Consider the following 16,877-nt stretch of genomic DNA (forward strand, 5'->3'; position numbering starts at 1 on the left):
AAGTCCTAAAGACTGGAAGAAGCAGGTTTTACAGGCAGGTGATAACACAGCAAGGCTGACCCACCTTTCAAGCAAAGATGCCATTCTTTTTTTTTTTTTTTTTTTTTTTTTGGTTTTTCAAGACAGGGCTTCTCTGTGTAGCTTTGCGCCTTTCCTGGAACTCACTTGGTAGTCCAGGCTGGCCTCGAACTCACAGAGATCCACCTGGCTCTGCCTCCCGAGTGCTGGGATTAAAGGCGTGAGCCACCACCGCCCGGCAAAGGCAAAGATGCCATTCTTATGAAGAACAAAGTGACCAAGGAGTAGAGATTAGACCAAAAAAAAAGCAAGAAATCAGGTAGAGAGGTTGGTGAATCTCCTGCCTACTATGTAGAGAAGGGTTCAATTCCCAACAGGTAAAGAGTCAATTCCTTTTTTAGTTTTGTGAGGATGGGGTGGGATAGGGTGAGTGAGACAGGGTCTACAGCTCAGTAATGGCCAAAGTTTGGCTTTGCGCAGCTGACCCTTGTGCCTCCGCCTCCTACACATTAGGGTTAAAGACATGTGTACCACATACAAACAAAATTATGATCTCGAAGATGGGACAGCTCTAATAGTCCATGATCTTGATTTAAGAATAAAAACAGAGCCGGGCGGTGGTGGCACATGCTTTTAATCCCAGCACTTGGGAGGCAGAGGCAAGGGAATCTCTGTGAGTTTGAGGCCTGCCTGGGCTACAGAGTGAGTTCCAGGAAATGCGCCAAAGCTACACAGAGAAGCCCTGTCTTGAAAAACCAAAACAAACAAACAAAAAGAATAAAAACAACTGTTAATAAATATAACCAAATAATCTGGAAAATTTCAGACTATGGATTTTGAAAACAACTGGGATATAGAATGAAACCTTTTTAAAAAATAATTATTTTTAGCAGTGCATTATTTCCCAAATTTATATGGTGGCATTGCTTTCTAAATTCAGCTACCATAAAAACAAAGCCAGTAACATTCAAGCAGGTGTGACAGCATACACGTGCAAACTCAGGATCTGGGAGGGGGAAAACAGGAGATTGTTGAACCTGGAGCTTCATTTATACTAAGCAGTCTCTCTACACAGTGAGCTATATCCCCAGCTCCTTGAGGGTTTTTCTGGGGTGCTCAGAATTATGACTGAATGACAAATCCCCAAGGCCAGTGCTTACCTGCAATTTACATAGAATTGTTGACTTAAGCTATCGTAAGACATTCCCAACTGGAGGAAGAATGATTCACAGGATATAGTTTAATGATAAAACTAAGACCAATCAGCGAATCAACTGGAGGGAGATGATTTAGAGAACGCAAACACGTTCAAAGCTTTAGGGGTGTTTAGAAGGAAAACAATTTTTTTTTTTTTTGGTTTTTCGAGACAGGGTTTCTCTGTGTAGTTTTGGTGCCTGTCCTGGATCTCACTCTAGCCCAGGCTGGCCTCAAACTCAGAGACCCACCTGGCTCTGTCTCCCAAGTGCTGGAATTTAAAGGTGTGCGCCACCGCTGCTGCCCGGGGACAAATCTTTTAAGAACATGATCACAACTGAGATGGTCACAAAAGAACATGATCAAAGGCTTATTTAGGTTACACATGAAATGCGCATTTTGGTGACGGTGAGATGTGCGTTAACATGTAGCTTTTACTTCTCTTTAAGAAAATCTCTTTATTGGTTTGTAGATGTCCCAGGTTGAACCAGCTCACCAGGTTTGACCATTCCACCATCACAACCTGCATGTGCTGGAGTGATGAAACATACTGAGAAAGGTAGGTTAGAACCGTGGCTATTTCGACTACAGAAAGGAAGACTAGAAAAGGGAAGTGTAAATAAGACAGACAAGGAGAGAGGGAAGAAGGGGGTGAGGCAGATGAAAAAACACGGGCACGGGTTTGGTGGTGCAAGCCCACCAGAGAAGCACTCTGGAGGCTGAGACTGGAGAATCATGTATTGGAGGTCAGCATGGGGTTCACAGCCAGACTTTGCAACAAAATAACCAACCCTACAAACAAGTAAACAGGTAGAAAGCGACCGGTTGGGATGGGGCAGGCTTTTGGGTTTTCGACTTAGTGGTACAACTTTAGCAACCGTGACGGGGCCCCCCCCGCCTTCTCTTGTCTAGAGCGCTCCGGTTCCTGGGGATTCCAAGGGCTGCTTAGGCCTGGAGCAGCGAAGCTTCCATTCGCAGGGAGGTTCTCCCCGCACCCGGGGCTCCTCAGGCCGATGACATCATTCCGATCCCAGGAGCGCTGCGATTTTTCAATTTGGAATTCCGGCTCCTTCGAACTCTAGCTCCTTAAGGAGGCCGCGATGTCACGACGGGCCCTTCTGCAGACGTCTGGTTTTAGTAAGGAGGTTCTTGAATGGCCCAGGACACCCCTTTCTCTCATCGACGAGCTACACACACACAGGGACGCGCGGCCACCCACGCCCGTCGCTGAGCCAACATCCTTAGCTCCACAAGAGGAGGATGAAGAGGAGCAGAGGATCCCAGCAATCAGCAGGGCACCCCGGAAAAGGCAAGGTGTAGGGAGGTGGGGGGGGGCAGGGGCTACACGGCCGTAGTGCGCCTGCGCAGTTCCCAGGCCGCGCCCCCTCGCGGGGCGTGTCCGTCTGCTGCCGACCCAATCAGAAGGCGGCAGGGAGCGCGCCCGCGGCCTCGCCCTCTCTGGTCCCACCTCCGCGTGCCCTACACGCCCTCCCGCGCGCGTGCGCAGAAGCGGGCCGCAGGGGGCGAGGGCGCGAGGAGAGAAGGGCGGGTGTACGTCCTTGCGTGCGTCTCAGGCAGCGCGCACGCCGGCGTGAGAGGGCACGGGGAAAAAGGTGGCTCTGGCCGGGGCGGCTCGGCTTCCTGGGGTTATGTAGCAGGGCTCGTCGGCTCGCGAGACCTCCTTCGCTGCCCTCGCCCGGGTCCTAGCGCGGAGTCGGTGCTCCGGGCGGAGGCCCTGTTCAAGCCCGCCGCGCTCCCTCGACGTCGAGCTCGCTCGCCCGCCCGTGGGAGCGTCCCGGCCGAGCCGCGCTGAGGGGGGAGGGGAGGCCATTTTGTCCCGACCGACTCCCCGGAACCGGGCGGAGCGGCTGGGAGAGGCTGCGGAGCCGCGGGCGCCGCCCCTCGGAGGCACGGGCGCCGCCACCGTCGGGGCTCCCTCGACGAGGCCGTTCGGAAGGTCTCCCGCTCGGCCTCGAGAGCAGCTTTCTCCCGGGCATACGCTTCCCCGCTGCTGCGGCCCCAGAACGCCCGGGTGAGGAGTTGGCCGTAGTGAGCAGCACCGATCCCTTGGGGCTACCGGCGGCGAGCGCCCGAGCCGCTCCTCCCAATGGCGAAGAAGACGTACGACCTGCTTTTCAAGCTGCTCCTGATCGGGGACTCGGGAGTGGGCAAGACCTGCGTCCTTTTTCGTTTTTCGGATGATGCCTTCAACACCACCTTTATTTCCACCATAGGTAAGACCTGTGGGAGGATGGTGTGGGGGCTCTGCAGCCGCGAGCCTTTTTCTTTTATTCGAGACATCTTGCTTCCCGGAATTTACGCCTTTGTTCCAGTGATTCCGATTCCAGACGACAGACCTAAGTTACTGTTGGAATCGGAATAGCGCTTACTGGGGCGGGGTCTTCCCATGCTTTCCATCCGGTCTTGGCTTTTCAAGTCTCCTTCTCTGTTCGCTGCCTGCTGGCACAAAATAGGCAGCATTTAGCAGCGTTCCAGGATCCTGTTTCTTTAAGTAACTTGACTGGCCTTTCCATAATCGAGTGAAGTTAGTGGATGTGATATTTGTAATAGGCAGATTTCAGTGGTTGAGACCGAAGCGTTAACTGGCTGTGTGGTAAAGGCCCGAATTTATATGTGGGGTCGCGGAGAATATTCCATCTGGCTGTAACTTGGAGTAAACTTGAGAGTCGCAGAATCATTAAGGAAAATGAGAGGGGCGGCGGGGGGGGGGGGGGAAGTGAGTTGGCTCTCTTGACTAAACCATTGATGTGTCAAACAATTGGAGGCTCTTCGTGCTTGGGGTGGGAATCTGGCGTGATTGGCTCACAGTGCTTTTTCAAGACCTCAACAGAAGCAGGAGTCTGAGGGAGATAGATGGTCGGGTTCTGTCTTCCGTCCGATGGAATCAAGTCGAGTTCTTGTGTTTGACTTGACGCTAGAATTTGCAGGAAAATGTTTCGCCGGTCGTGGCCCTAAGGACTCCTGATGTACTTTTACCACATATTTAGGAATTACTTGGTGTGGAAGTAAAAGCTGAGAGGGGGCGGTTGACCTTTTAAATGGGTTTCCTGTTTCGGACATGAAAAGGGAAGGTTCCAAGAAAGTCGTTTTGACTCTGGCACCAATATTACTTTTCTCAAAATAACTGTACATGAAACATCCCCCCCCCCCACTGCCGCCCCCAGTTTTTTGAAGTATCCTGTGTCTATCATTTTTGGACGTCAGCTCCAGTATTAGGGCAGTGCAGGAAAACTTGTGATAAGTGTAACTCATTTCATGATGAGATTATTTAGAGAAGCAGCTGTAGTGGTTTTTCAACTCTTAAGAATTGTGGAAATCAAACTGATTTTAACCAATTTATACTATTACTGAAATCGGCTTGGATTTCCTTGTGACAGGTGTTTATCAGTAACTTAAACTTCTTCGTATAAAACCAGTTATACTGACACTAAAGTGAACAAGTTTTTATTTAAAACAGGTTGTTTTGCCTTACTGGTGGGAGGGACTGTCAAAATGTCAGGAAGCTTAAACTTGCCCTCTGCTTTGTGGGTTAGCACTTAGGGCCCCAGAGTTTGCTTTGAGGTGTACCTGGGTGAGTCAGGTGGTTAGATCAGCAAATATTTATTGAGAACCCAACGCTCGGCACTGTTAAAGGTATTGGGAATTTAAGTGGTGGATACAATAGACCCCTTGACTGTTCTGATGAAGACAGTCACGGTAGTGTGCAAAGTTCTCCAGTGAGGAGAGGAAGGAAAGGGACTAGTCTGAATTATGGGGAGTCTGAGGAGCTTTGCGTGGACAGTTTAAAACGAAGCCTGAAAGACAAGTATGAATTGGGTCAGAGGGGAGTCAGCCTTTCTGAGAGAGAGAATTTAATGTGTGGTCAGGTTTTGAAAACCTGCCATCGGGAAGGGTGAGGTGGAAAGTAGGAAGCCAAGTTTTTAAGTGAAAGGTGATCCTCAGCTCTCCAGCTCTCTGTCCCCAGGTACTGGAGATTGAAGAAGCCTCCTGCTTGGCAAGCTGCTGAGCCGCATCTCCAGTCCTGATCCATCCGTCTTTGTTGTTTCAAATGTAACCTGTTGTGTCGGAATCCTGGCTCCACAGGTTACTAACTGCAACTTTGGTTACAATGTCTTAAAATAGTATTAAATTGTGTCAAAGTATCTACCATGGTCCGTATGAGGATTTTATAGGTCGTGGGAAGGAAAGCACTTAGCAACGGGGCAGGTATTTTGTAGGAGCACAGTACAGATTTGTGCAGAATTTATGGCCTTTGTGTTACTGGTGTGTGGCAGAGTGTGTTGCTTTATGGATTGAATGTGTCCTGTACATAACGGCACTTAAATATTTGTTGGTGCTCTGCTAAATAATTTTACTGTAACCTCTGACTTTTACACATCTTGATATAAAAACATTTGATGTTTTGATATGAGATGTTGAATAAAGTAGCCTGAGAAAATGAACACAATTCTGACAATTCAAGAGTCCAGCTCAAACACATTCATGTGTGCAGAGATTTCTAATTTTTTTTTAAATGTATTTATTATGTATACAATGTTCTGCCTGCATGTATGTCTCAGGCCAGAAGAGAGCACTATAGATGGTTGTGAGCCACCATGTGGTTGCTGGGGATTGAACTCAGGACCTCTGGAAGAGCAGTCACTGCTCTTAACCTCTGATCCACCTCTCCAGCCCAAGATTTCTAATTCTTCTACTGTCTTAAAAGAGTGCTGTCTGAAAGAAATGTGAGCTACCCATGTAATTAAGCTTTAGTAGTCACAAGAGAAAAATTTAATAATATACTTTAACTCATCAAAGATGTACTTTTATGCAGTCTGTTTCAAACAGATATTTTACATTGCTTTTCTCTAGTGTGGGAGAATGGGCTGTATAGGCCACTCATCTCAATTTATATTAGCATATTTCAGTTGTTTGGTTGCTAGATGTGACTACTGGCCACTATAGTGACAGTGTATGTCTAAACAACAGAAAAGTAGCCAATTGATATACAGATAGCTAGAGATACTTCGAATGTTTATCACTTTTAGGACATTTAAACTATTAAGTATTATCAGTGGTCCAGAGTCTTGTCTCCTCCTCTGGGTGGGCATTCACCACTGTGATATAAGCTGAGCCTCCACACCTGCAACTGTGAAGAAGTAGTCACCTTACAACCGTTCTGAAGGACCAGACGACAAGTAAGGCAGCCCCTCATGTTCCAGGCAGGGTCATTAGCTTTTTTTGTTTGTTTGTTTTTGTTTTGTTTTGTATTTTTTCGAGACAGGGTTTCTCTGTGTAGCTTTGCGCCTTTCCTGGGACTCACTCTGTAGCCCAGGTTGGCCTCGAACTCACAGATCCGCCTGCCTCTGCCTCCGCCTCCCGAGTGCTGGGATTAAAGGTGTGCGCCACCACTGCCCGGCTGGTCACTAGCTTCTTACTGGCTGACTCTGAAGGAAGGCATTTTATAGGTCAATGGTTGTTAGAGTGCTCACCAGGACTATTGTTTTGCTTTTCTGTATACTTTCAATTCTTACATATTCATATTAGAGATCATGTATGTTTTTATGATTAGATTTATTGAAACTTGAAAAAAATTACTAGTATGTTTCACATTTAACCAACTGCAAAGTGAATCTCAAGTCACAGTTGGGTGTGATGTGGTGGCTCATGCCTCTAATTCCAAAACTTGAGAGGCTGAGGCAGGAGGATCACAGGTTCAAATAGCAAGACCATTCACAAACAACAGCAAAAAAGTGAATCTAAGATCATTTGAATAATAAGTTACATGGGGCAGGGGTCTGTGCTTTTTTGCCAGTAAGTGCTAAGCACCTAAAGGAGGTAGGTGATGCATAATGAGCACAGGTAGGAGGGAGATAAGATAGTACAATGAGCTCTCTTTATATAGAACACACTTCTCATTTGCTTTCTGAGTATTACAAAGTAAATTGGGATCAGATTTTACTTAAGAGTAAATATTAGCTGTTTGAATAATTGAGTAGTGTGTGTGTGTGTGTGTGTGTGTGTGTGTGTGTGTGTGTGTGTATGTGTGTGTGGTGAAGATGGAGGCCAGAGGATGAGGTCAGGTGTGACTCTGTTGTGCTTGCTTCACTTTTTGAAATGGGTTCTCTGATTGAACCCTGAGCTCGCCGATTGGTCAGAATGACTGGCCACAAGCCCCAGAGATCCTCCTGTCAGTTTCCCAGTGCTGGGGTTCCCTGGTGCCATGCTGGCTTTGTACTGGATGCTGGGAATCTGCACGCAGGTACTTCTGCTTGTGCATCAAGCATTTTAGGCCAAAACTGGTCTTAGAAATTCAATGATTGTTTGGAAAGTAATTAAGAAAGTTACTGGTTCTGGAAGTGCAAATTTCACAAGTTGATTTGACCATAATTTCTTGGTAATATAAGCTCTGGAAAGCATTACTCTATGATAGTATAGTAGCATGAACTTGTTCTTAAAGCACACATTCCTTTGTTTTGTTTTGTTTTGGTTTTCAACACGGTCTCTCTCCATGTAGCCCTGGTGTCCTGGAACTCACTCTGTAGACCAGGATGACTTTGAACTCAGAGATTTGCCTCTCTTTGCCTCCTAGTACTGGGATTAAAGGTGTGTGCCACCATTGCCTGGCAAAACACACATTCTTTTTTTCTTTTTTTTTTTTTTGGTTTTTCGAGACAGGGTTTCTCTTTGTAGCTTTGCGCCTTTCCTGGAACTCATTTGGTAGCCCAGGCTGGCCTCGATCTCACAGAGATCCGCCTGGCTCTGCCTCCCGAGTGCTGGGATTAAAGGCGTGCGCCACCACCGCCCAGCTAAAACCGCCCAGCTAAAACACACATTCTTTTTTTTTTTTTTGGTTTTTTCGAGACAGGGTTTCTCTGTGTAGCTTTGCGCTTTTCCTGGAACTCGCTTTGGAGACCAGGCTGGCCTCGAACTCACAGAGATCTGCCTGGCTCTGCCCCCCGAGTGCTGGGATTAAAGGCCTGTGGCACCACCGCCCGGCTAAAACACACATTCTTTTTTTTTTTTTTTTTTTTTTGGTTTTTTGGAGACAGGGTTTCTCTGTGTAGCTTTGCGCCTTTTCTGGAACTCACTTGGTAGTCCAGGCTGGCCTCGAACTCACAGAGATCCACCTGGCTCTGCCTCCCGAGTGCTGGGATTAAAGGCGTGCGCCACCACCGCCCGGCTAAAACACACATTCTTAATGTGTTGTTTTCACTGCTTGTGCTATCACTTGGTCCTTAATCCTCCCCCCACCCCCCCCCCACCCCCCAAGGACAGTATCTTCACTGAATAATGTAGTCCCTGGCCCCCATGTAAGAATTTAAATTGATACAGACTTGCCTCTGAGAGAGGTGTAGTGTCTTTATTATCTGAGTGCATTAGCTAAGCTTTGGAAGAGTAAGTTGATTCCACTAACCTGATTAAAGACTTGTTGATTGGGCCAGCAAGGGGCTCAACAGGTAGGGTACTTGAACCAAGCCTGGTGACCTGAGTTTGATCCCTGTGACCCACTTGGTAGAAGGAGAGTTCAGATCTCAAGTCTTCCTCTGACCTCTGCATGTGTGCTTTGACTCTTGAGTATGTGCCTGAACACACACACACACACACACACACACACACACACACACACAGACAGAGTCAAGTCAATAAATAGAAATTATTAACCCCTAAGAATCAGTTGATTTGTGGTGGCATATGCCTGTAATCCCAGTACATCCTCAGAAGGCAGAGGATGTAAGTAAGTTTGAGGCCATCCTGATCTACATGGATGATTCCAGGCTGTCCAGGGATAAATTGGACATGTTGGCACAATCCTGTATTGCTCAGGACAGAGGCAAGAGAATTACTGCTAATTGAAACCAGCTTGGTTTATGTAGCATGTTCCAGGCTAGCCTGTACTACAAAATAAGACACCACCTTCCCAAACAAAAGGAAGACAACAAAAGAGTTAATGAAATTCAGCTGACCCCATTTTATATAGTGTTTGCTTTTTAGAGAAATGAGCCAAACCTTTGTCATAAAAACCATGTAAGAGCTGTGCAGTGATGATACTCAGACGCATGCTGCAGGAATGCCAGAATGCCTAAGGAATTTTTCTCATTGAGGCATGTGCTTTTAGGATGGATTAATACCATGTAAAAAATGCACAACTGGCTTATAAGCACGTGAAAAGATGCTCAGCGTCATTAATAATTAAAGAGACACAAGTCAAAGCAACAGTGAGATGTTGTCTTACAGTCATTGAATGGCTATTCTCTATTAGACCATGGTGGCACAGGCCTGTAATCCCAGCTACATGGGAGGCTGAGGCAGGAGGATTTCAGGTTCAAGGCCTGTCTAGTCTACAGAGCAAGACCATCCTGAGCAAGTTAGTGAGAACTTGTTCAAAATTTTAAAAAGGAGGGCCGGGAATGTAGGGTGCTTAGCATGTGTGAGGCTCAGGAACGTAATCCACACATGTGGGGGTATATGAGAGAATAAATGACTATTCTTACAGTACCCCACAGAAACAAAAGCAAGTATTGAAGATATGGAGCATTTGGAACATGTTGCTGGGACTTCAAATAGTATGGCCACTGTCGGAAATAGCATAGGAGTTTTTCTAAAATTGAATATGTGAGCCTGGTGTTATGGCTCATGACTATAACCCCAGACTCACGAGGCTGCAGCAGGAGGATTGCTGTGTGTTCAAGGTCAGCCTGGGCTACAATGATCCTCTGAAGAAAATACAGCAGAAAAGGGACTTGCACACCTGGCTGGGTTGGTGGAATGCTCCCCAGCTCATAGGCCCTTGGTTTAACCCACAGCACCTCATAAACTGAGGGTGGGTGGTGAGGCACACCTCTAGTCCCAGTGCTCAAAAAAAGGAAGAGGCAAAGGGATCAGAAGTTCAAGGTCATCCTTGGCTATATAGGGAGTTTGAAACTAGCCTAGGTTATAGAACCTGTTTTTATTTTTTACTTTTGTTTTTAAAATTTATTTATTTTTATTTTGTGTGAATTGGTGTTTTGCCTACATGTATGCTTGTGTGAGGGTGCTGGATCCCCTGGAGTTGGAGCTACAGACAGTTGTGAGCTGCCATGTGGGTGCTGGGAATTGAACCTGGGGCCTCTGGAAGAGCAGCCAGTGCTCTTAATCTCTGAGCCATCTCTCCAGCCCCCTATTTTTATTTTTTAAAGGACAACAAGAAGAATATGATCTAGTAAATCTCCTTCTAAGTTATACCCAATACAGTTCAAAGCAATTTTTAAAAATTGTGCTGGAACTCTGACCCCCAGGGCCTTGTGCATGCTAAGCGAGTCCTATTCAAAGAGTTTAAAGTAGGGACTCACAGATGGTTGTATGCCAGTGTTTGTAGGAGCATTATATACAGTAGCCCAAAAGCATAAATAACTCAAAGCCCATTGATGGATGGATGATTAATAAATAAAATGTGTATGCATGCCATGGATTATTCATCCTTGAAAAATAATGAAATTCTGCTAAGTACTATACCAAAAACATAAAAATAGCCAGTGTGGTGGTTCACACCTTTAATCCCAGCACTCCAGAGGCAGAGGCAGGTAGAACTCTGTGAATGTATGGCCAGCCCGGCCTACATAGTGAGTTCTTGGACAGCCAGGGCCATGGAAGAGAGACTCTGCCTCAATAAAACAAAACAACATAAAGTAAGTCAGATGTAAGAGGACATCAGGTACTTAGAGCATACAGACATATAGAGAAAATGGAATGGGGATTACCAGGATGTCAGTGGCAGACGTATGTAGAGTTAATGGTTAATGGCCATAGAATTTTTTGTTTGAAATGTTGAGTAAGTGTTGGAGGTGAAAGGGGCACTGTGATCCTCCGGTCTCTGCCTCCCTTTCGGCTGAGACTGCAGGATTGCAACACCAAGCCCAACCTAAGTTCAGTTTTTACAAGTGGCGAAAATGGTAAATTTTGTGACATGTGACACTCCCTACCAAACAACCTACAAGACTGTTGAAACATTTGACCGGTGCTCTAAAAGAGCATTTGGTCATAGAAAGCCCCTTCTGTTCCAGATGACAGCTAATGCTAACAGTGGCTGGTGAGAAAAGAGGAACCTTCAGTAAATGCGTTTCACTATTTCAGGGCTTTGTTCGTGTCTGTGCTGCTCATTCTGAGAATTTCATTGTTACATTGTTCCCACCCCCAACTATTGGTGGGGTAGGGTACTTCCACTCATTAGTTTCAATTTGAAGAGTGAGGTTACTTAGGAGGGGCAATGTTTCCACTTGGATTATTTGTCCTTTGTGTGATAGAGTAGTCCAGAGCTTGATAGAGCAGAGGTGATAACATTAAAGAGAGTTGTTCTCTTCAAGGATTATGGGATAGAATGCTGTGTGAAGTATTTGAATGAAACTACTGATACTTTCATGTGACTTGGAGGCGGGGGAAAAAATGGAGGAGAAATATTGGTGATCTGTTTCAACTTGAAAGAGTACAAGGTTGCCCAGGCAGTGCTGTGGTAGAGGCTGCTCAGTCTTGATTTACAAAGGAGACTGTTTATTGAGCACAAAGTACAGATTGTGTTCTTAGCCATAGATGTACATGAGGGAACCACTCAGGAAGATGGTTAAGTCGTGAAGGAGGAGTTTGAAAGAGTGAGAAGGGACACTGAGGTTGGGGCAGTGTGTTTGAACCTGTACAACTGGTAAGAACAAGTCTTGTAAATGTGGAGGTGGCTGTGCCTTTCTGTACGCCTGTAACCCCAGTACCAGGGAGGCAGAGGCAGGAGAAATGCTGGAAGTTTGAGGTCAGCTTGCTTTGTGTAATTAATAGGTTTGAGGCCAGCCAGGACTACAGGGCAAGACCTTGTTTCAAAAACCAAAGTAAGTTAAACAAAATTTCTTAAGTTGGAGTTGGTGAGGAAAGGAATTTGAAAGAATAATGGTAGAGGAGAAAAAAATGAAGTGGAGCTGGAAATGTCTGTGTTCCTTTGGCAGATAGTGTGCTGGTCTACTGTGCAGGGAACTCATAAGGGCATGGCGGTGCATGTGTGCTCCAACACTTGGGAGGTGGAAGCAGGAGGGTCCACATGAGAATGAGAAAAAAGTTTTCTTTGATGACGTTGTCATATATTTTGGGTTGCAAGCATGGATAACTGGTGTTTATACTTTACAGTGATGAAAAATTACGTTTTTTAATGAAAAGAGCTATTGGTGATGGAGTGCTGTGTTTCCAGTATGATGCAGAACTGAGCACCCAAGGTTACAAAACATTAGAAGATTAGAAGAGGTACAATGCATCAGACTTGGAACAGAAGATACTGTTGATTTGTTTGTTTCTTATCAGTAGCAATGCTTACCCACGGTTTTCATTGAAAATTTTATTAAGATATTGTGGCTTCACATATAGTCTTTTTTTTTTTTTTTTTTTTTTTGAGACAGGGTTTCTCTGTGTAACTTTGGAGCCTATCCTGGAACTCACTCTGTAGACCAGGCTGGCCTGGAACTCCCAGAGATCCACCTGCCTCTGCCTCCCGAGTGCTGGGATTAAAGGCGTAAGCCACTACACCGGCTTAATTTTAATTAAAAAAAAAAAAAAAAAGATTTATTTATTTCATGTGTATGTGTGAGTGCCTGCATGTGTGGGCACCACATGTGTGCCTGGTGCCTACATAAACCTGAATAGGGTGTCAGATCCCTGAGAACTGGAGTCGTAGGTGGTTTGTGATCTACCATGTAGGTACTAGGAACTGAACCTGGGTCCTCTTCAAGGTGACAAGTGCTCTTAACTCTGAGCTAGCAATGTTTCCAGCTCCTTTGATTGTAAGTTCCGTTATTATTGTTTTACAGGGTTTATTATTCATATAAGCATATGTGTTTGAATCACATCCATCCTCCATATTCCTCCCTTCAGTTCCTCCCCAGCCCCTTCCAGCTTACCCCTCTCAACTTCACATGTTAACCTCTTTTTTAATTCTCCTGAGTTCATTAAGTGCTGTCTGTACGTGCTGAGTGTAGGAGCACTGGACCATCCATCCCTAAAGAAAACCGAGTTTCCTTCCCCAGCAGCCATGACCTGCTTCTGCGTGCCCACCTCCCCCCACTCCCCTCCGTGCTGGGCTTCTGTCTGCCTGGAGATGGAGCAAGGTTTTGGTTTTGTACGTGTAGTCCCAGCATGTGTGCAGCTGTGCTGTCCTGTCCATCATGTCCGGCAGATGCCGTTCTCTGCAGAAATGGACTCCCTCGGGTTCCTACAATCTTCACACCCTTCTTTGTCTTTCATTGTAAATTTTTTTTAATTGATTATTTGGACATGCACAGTCTCTCTTTCTCTGTCTCTGTGTGTTGTGTGTGTGTGTGTGTGTGTGTGTGTGTGTGTGTGTGTGTGTGTGTGTGGTGGCATGCATATGGAGGCCAGAGGACAGCTTTGTGGAGCCAGTTTTTTCCTCCGACTTTCAGGTGGCTTCCAGGGATTGAATTTAGGTTGTCAGGCTTGCTCAGCAAGCATGTTCATCCACTGAGCTGTCTTGTGCCTCCCCCATTTCTTCCTAGTTAAAAATTATCTTTATTTGACTAATTACCGTTTAGCTGTTTCTAGGCTCCCTATATCCTCAGTAACCTCTGAGTTTCCTCACAGTCAAGCCAGCAGAGAGATAATCTTTTGATTCCTGGCTATCTCCAGTCTAGACCTCTTCTCGAAGTCACAGGCTGGTTGTTAATTAGGCTGGCACCCCAGGCCTGCTCCTGTGTGTGACAGGCAGTCTTGTTTTTGCTGAATGTTCTCCCGTGAAGCCTGTCCTCCTCAAGCAGCTTCTTGCAGAAAAGCTGCATATGAAGGGAAGTTTGTGAGACAGCTCGCGGCAGACGGGTTTTTTAAGTGCTGCTGGCCTTGTATGATGGAGCTGCGGCCCGGGTTTCTACCATGGAGACATGCCTCTAGTCCCATGGCGGTGTTTTCATTCTTCCCTTTGGTTCACCCGAGTGTTGGGGAGTCTAGGTTGGAACGTTGTCTGTTTTCCAGCTTTGGATGGTGCTATAGTTTGAGCAGCTTTCTGATTCCTTCTTGGTTAGGGGTCGAGCTTGTTTTTGAAAGTCTTGGGATTTAAGAGTCCTTCCAGTTCCCGTTAGAAGTTTCAGTTCTAGCTTGGCGGACACTGTTTCTTTTAAAATGTCTTGTTCTAGGTACATGAGTGTCTTTTTGGGTTCTTCACTGGATTTCGTGTTGCATTTTTTCTTCTCTTTATTTTCTATTGTCTTTTTAACTGGATATTGACTCCATGGATTGTCTTAGTTTTTATTTTCCAATATTGTTGATTTGTTCTACTGCCTGGGAAATTTCCTCAACCTTATCTTTTAGCCCTGTTTTTTTGTTTTGTTTTGTTTTGTTTTTTCTCTCTCCTCTTTCCTTAAACCTCAGCCTCCAGATTACAGACTTGTGCCATTATAATTGGCTGTCTTTAAAATTTTTTCTATTGAAGAGATCTGGGTCTGGATCTGTCATGTTGTCTCTTGCTCACTTGATTTCTCTCTTTCTCTCTGTAGTCCAGACTGGTCTTGAACTGGCTATGAAGCCCAAGGATGACTTTGAACTCCCACGTTGTAGTAGCATTACGTCATGCCCCGTTATATCCAGCTTCTGTTTTCAACTTCAGTAACTCCTGGCCTGGCCTTTCCTTTTTGTTTCCTTCCTTCTCTCCCTCCCTTCTTCCTTCCCTTCTTTCCTTAACAGGGTCTTAGGAAGGCTAGAATGGCCTTGAACTTGCTTGGAAGCTGGCCTTGAACTTGCTTGGAAGCTCCCAGTGATGGGGTCACAAGTCAGTAGGTACTTGCTGCCAAGCCTGATTCCCAAGTTGATCTCTGGGACCCACATTGTGGAATGAGAGACGTGATTCCCACAGGTGTGTGTGCATGTGCACATAATAAGGTTCAAGAATTTAAAAAGAATGTATTGTTTAAAAGATAATTTGCAGCTGGTGGTGCAGACCTGTAATCTCAGTTATTTAGGAAGTTTAAGGCCAACTCAGACAGCTTAGTGGGACTCTGCCTCAAAATAAAAGTAAAAACGGTAGGCATGTCTTTGGATGATAGGAGAACTTGCTTAGCATGTTCGGCACTAGGTTCAGTTCCCAGTTAACTTCCTCCCTTCACCCCCAACAAAAATATTTGCCGACGGGACATGGTATCGAACACCTTTGATTTCAGCGCTCAGGAGGCAGGTGAATTCAAGGCCATCCAGGGATATATAGTGAGAGGGTGTTTCAAAAAAAAAAGGTGGGGCAGGGAGATACTTGCAGTCCCATTAATCTTTAGTCTTTAGTCATGGACGCTGAGATGTTCACAGGATGAACAGTGAACATATTCTAAAGTCTGGGAGTGCATCTAGAACTTAAATCTATAGGGCTTTCCTTTGTTTTGCTTGCTTGTTTTTTGAGACAGTCTCACCATGCAGTGCCTATTTGTCTTGAATTGGTGTTGATCCTCCTGCCTCTTACTCCTAAGTGCTAAGATTACAGGCATGTACCTGTCACCATGCTCCAGCTTTGTGGGCCTGGTTGATGGAGCAATTGCATTTTTCCAGAGAATGACCCTCAAATCACCTGTCTGTGGCGTGGAGAGGAAGGTATAAACTGATGGAGCATTTAAAGACATTTGGGAAATGGGTGTAAGGTTAGCTTAAATTTCAGGATATTTAGTCTTTTTTTAAGTCAGCTGGAGAGATGGCTCAGTGGTTAAGCATGCTTATCCTACTTCTAGAGGACCCATGTTTGGTTCCCAGCACTCACGCAGGGCAGCTTACAATCTCTTGTAACTCCTGCTCAGAAGGGATCTGAAGCTTCCCACTTTCTTGAGCACTCACACTCATGTGCACATACCTCTCCTCCCACACACACATAATTAAAAATAAGTAAATTTAGAGCAGAAAGAGAGCTTCCCTGTTTCAGTCTTATCTCCACATTGCACTGCATCTGTTGTCCTAATTGATAGTGTGTGTGTTTTTGCTGTCCTAGTGAACAGCCACTGAGATTCCCACTGAATCTTGAGCACTGATGGCATCTGGCTATGAGAGCGGAGGCTGCGACGATGTCTTTGTATAGACCTTTAATCAAGCCCCACTGTGCATCCAAGACCCATTCTCCTGGTGTTAAACCTTTCTAGGGTTCTAAGGCATGAATTGGTGTGTTCCTAGTTGCTATCTTCAGCTGGTCCTGATCCCTTTAGAGTTGCAGTATCTAGTTATTGAAATGAAGATGGAATTTATAATTCTTATTTTGTTTTAGTGTTTGGAGAGAAGGGAGTATGAAATCAGCTTTTCTGTCAGTTGGAATTTGAGATAATTTTAAATGATTCCTTTTATTTTTTTGAAGCAGGGTGTGTGTGTGTGTGTGTGTGTGTGTGTGTGTGTGTGTGTGTGTGTGTACACCAGAGAGCAGTCTGGTGACATTCTCAGAAACACCATCTATCTCCTTTTAGACAGAGTCCCTCATTGGCCTGGAGCTCACCAATTTGGCTAAATGGGTGGGCCCACAAGTTCAAGAATCTTGTTTCTGCACCCCAGTGTTGGGATTACAGTGCCGCCATGCCTGGTAGTCTTAAGTGGTTCTAGGCACTAAACTCAGGTCCTCATGCTTTTGAGGTAAACCCTTTCCAGACAGAGCCGTTTCCTCAGCCCATGACTCTACGTTTGGACTCACAGCA

The 16,877-nt window shown here is 45.6% G+C and overlaps 1 protein-coding gene across 1 annotated transcript in view; it reads left to right on the top strand.

Annotated features, from left to right (window-relative positions):
* The first annotated feature begins 2,771 nt into the window (after positions 1–2,771).
* Rab10 (RAB10, member RAS oncogene family) overlaps positions 2,772–16,877 on the top strand; it is a 54,980-nt gene continuing 40,874 nt past the window's right edge. The window contains exon 1 of the mRNA XM_052746050.1: positions 2,772–3,446. Coding sequence (XP_052602010.1) covers positions 3,320–3,446 — 127 coding nt within the window. The 5' untranslated portion in view covers positions 2,772–3,319. The remainder of the gene's footprint in view (positions 3,447–16,877) is intronic.

This window comes from Peromyscus californicus, unplaced genomic scaffold (genome assembly GCF_007827085.1).
Source record: "Peromyscus californicus insignis strain IS unplaced genomic scaffold, ASM782708v3 Scaffold_1__1_contigs__length_55948999, whole genome shotgun sequence".
Taxonomy (NCBI): domain Eukaryota; kingdom Metazoa; phylum Chordata; class Mammalia; order Rodentia; family Cricetidae; genus Peromyscus; species Peromyscus californicus.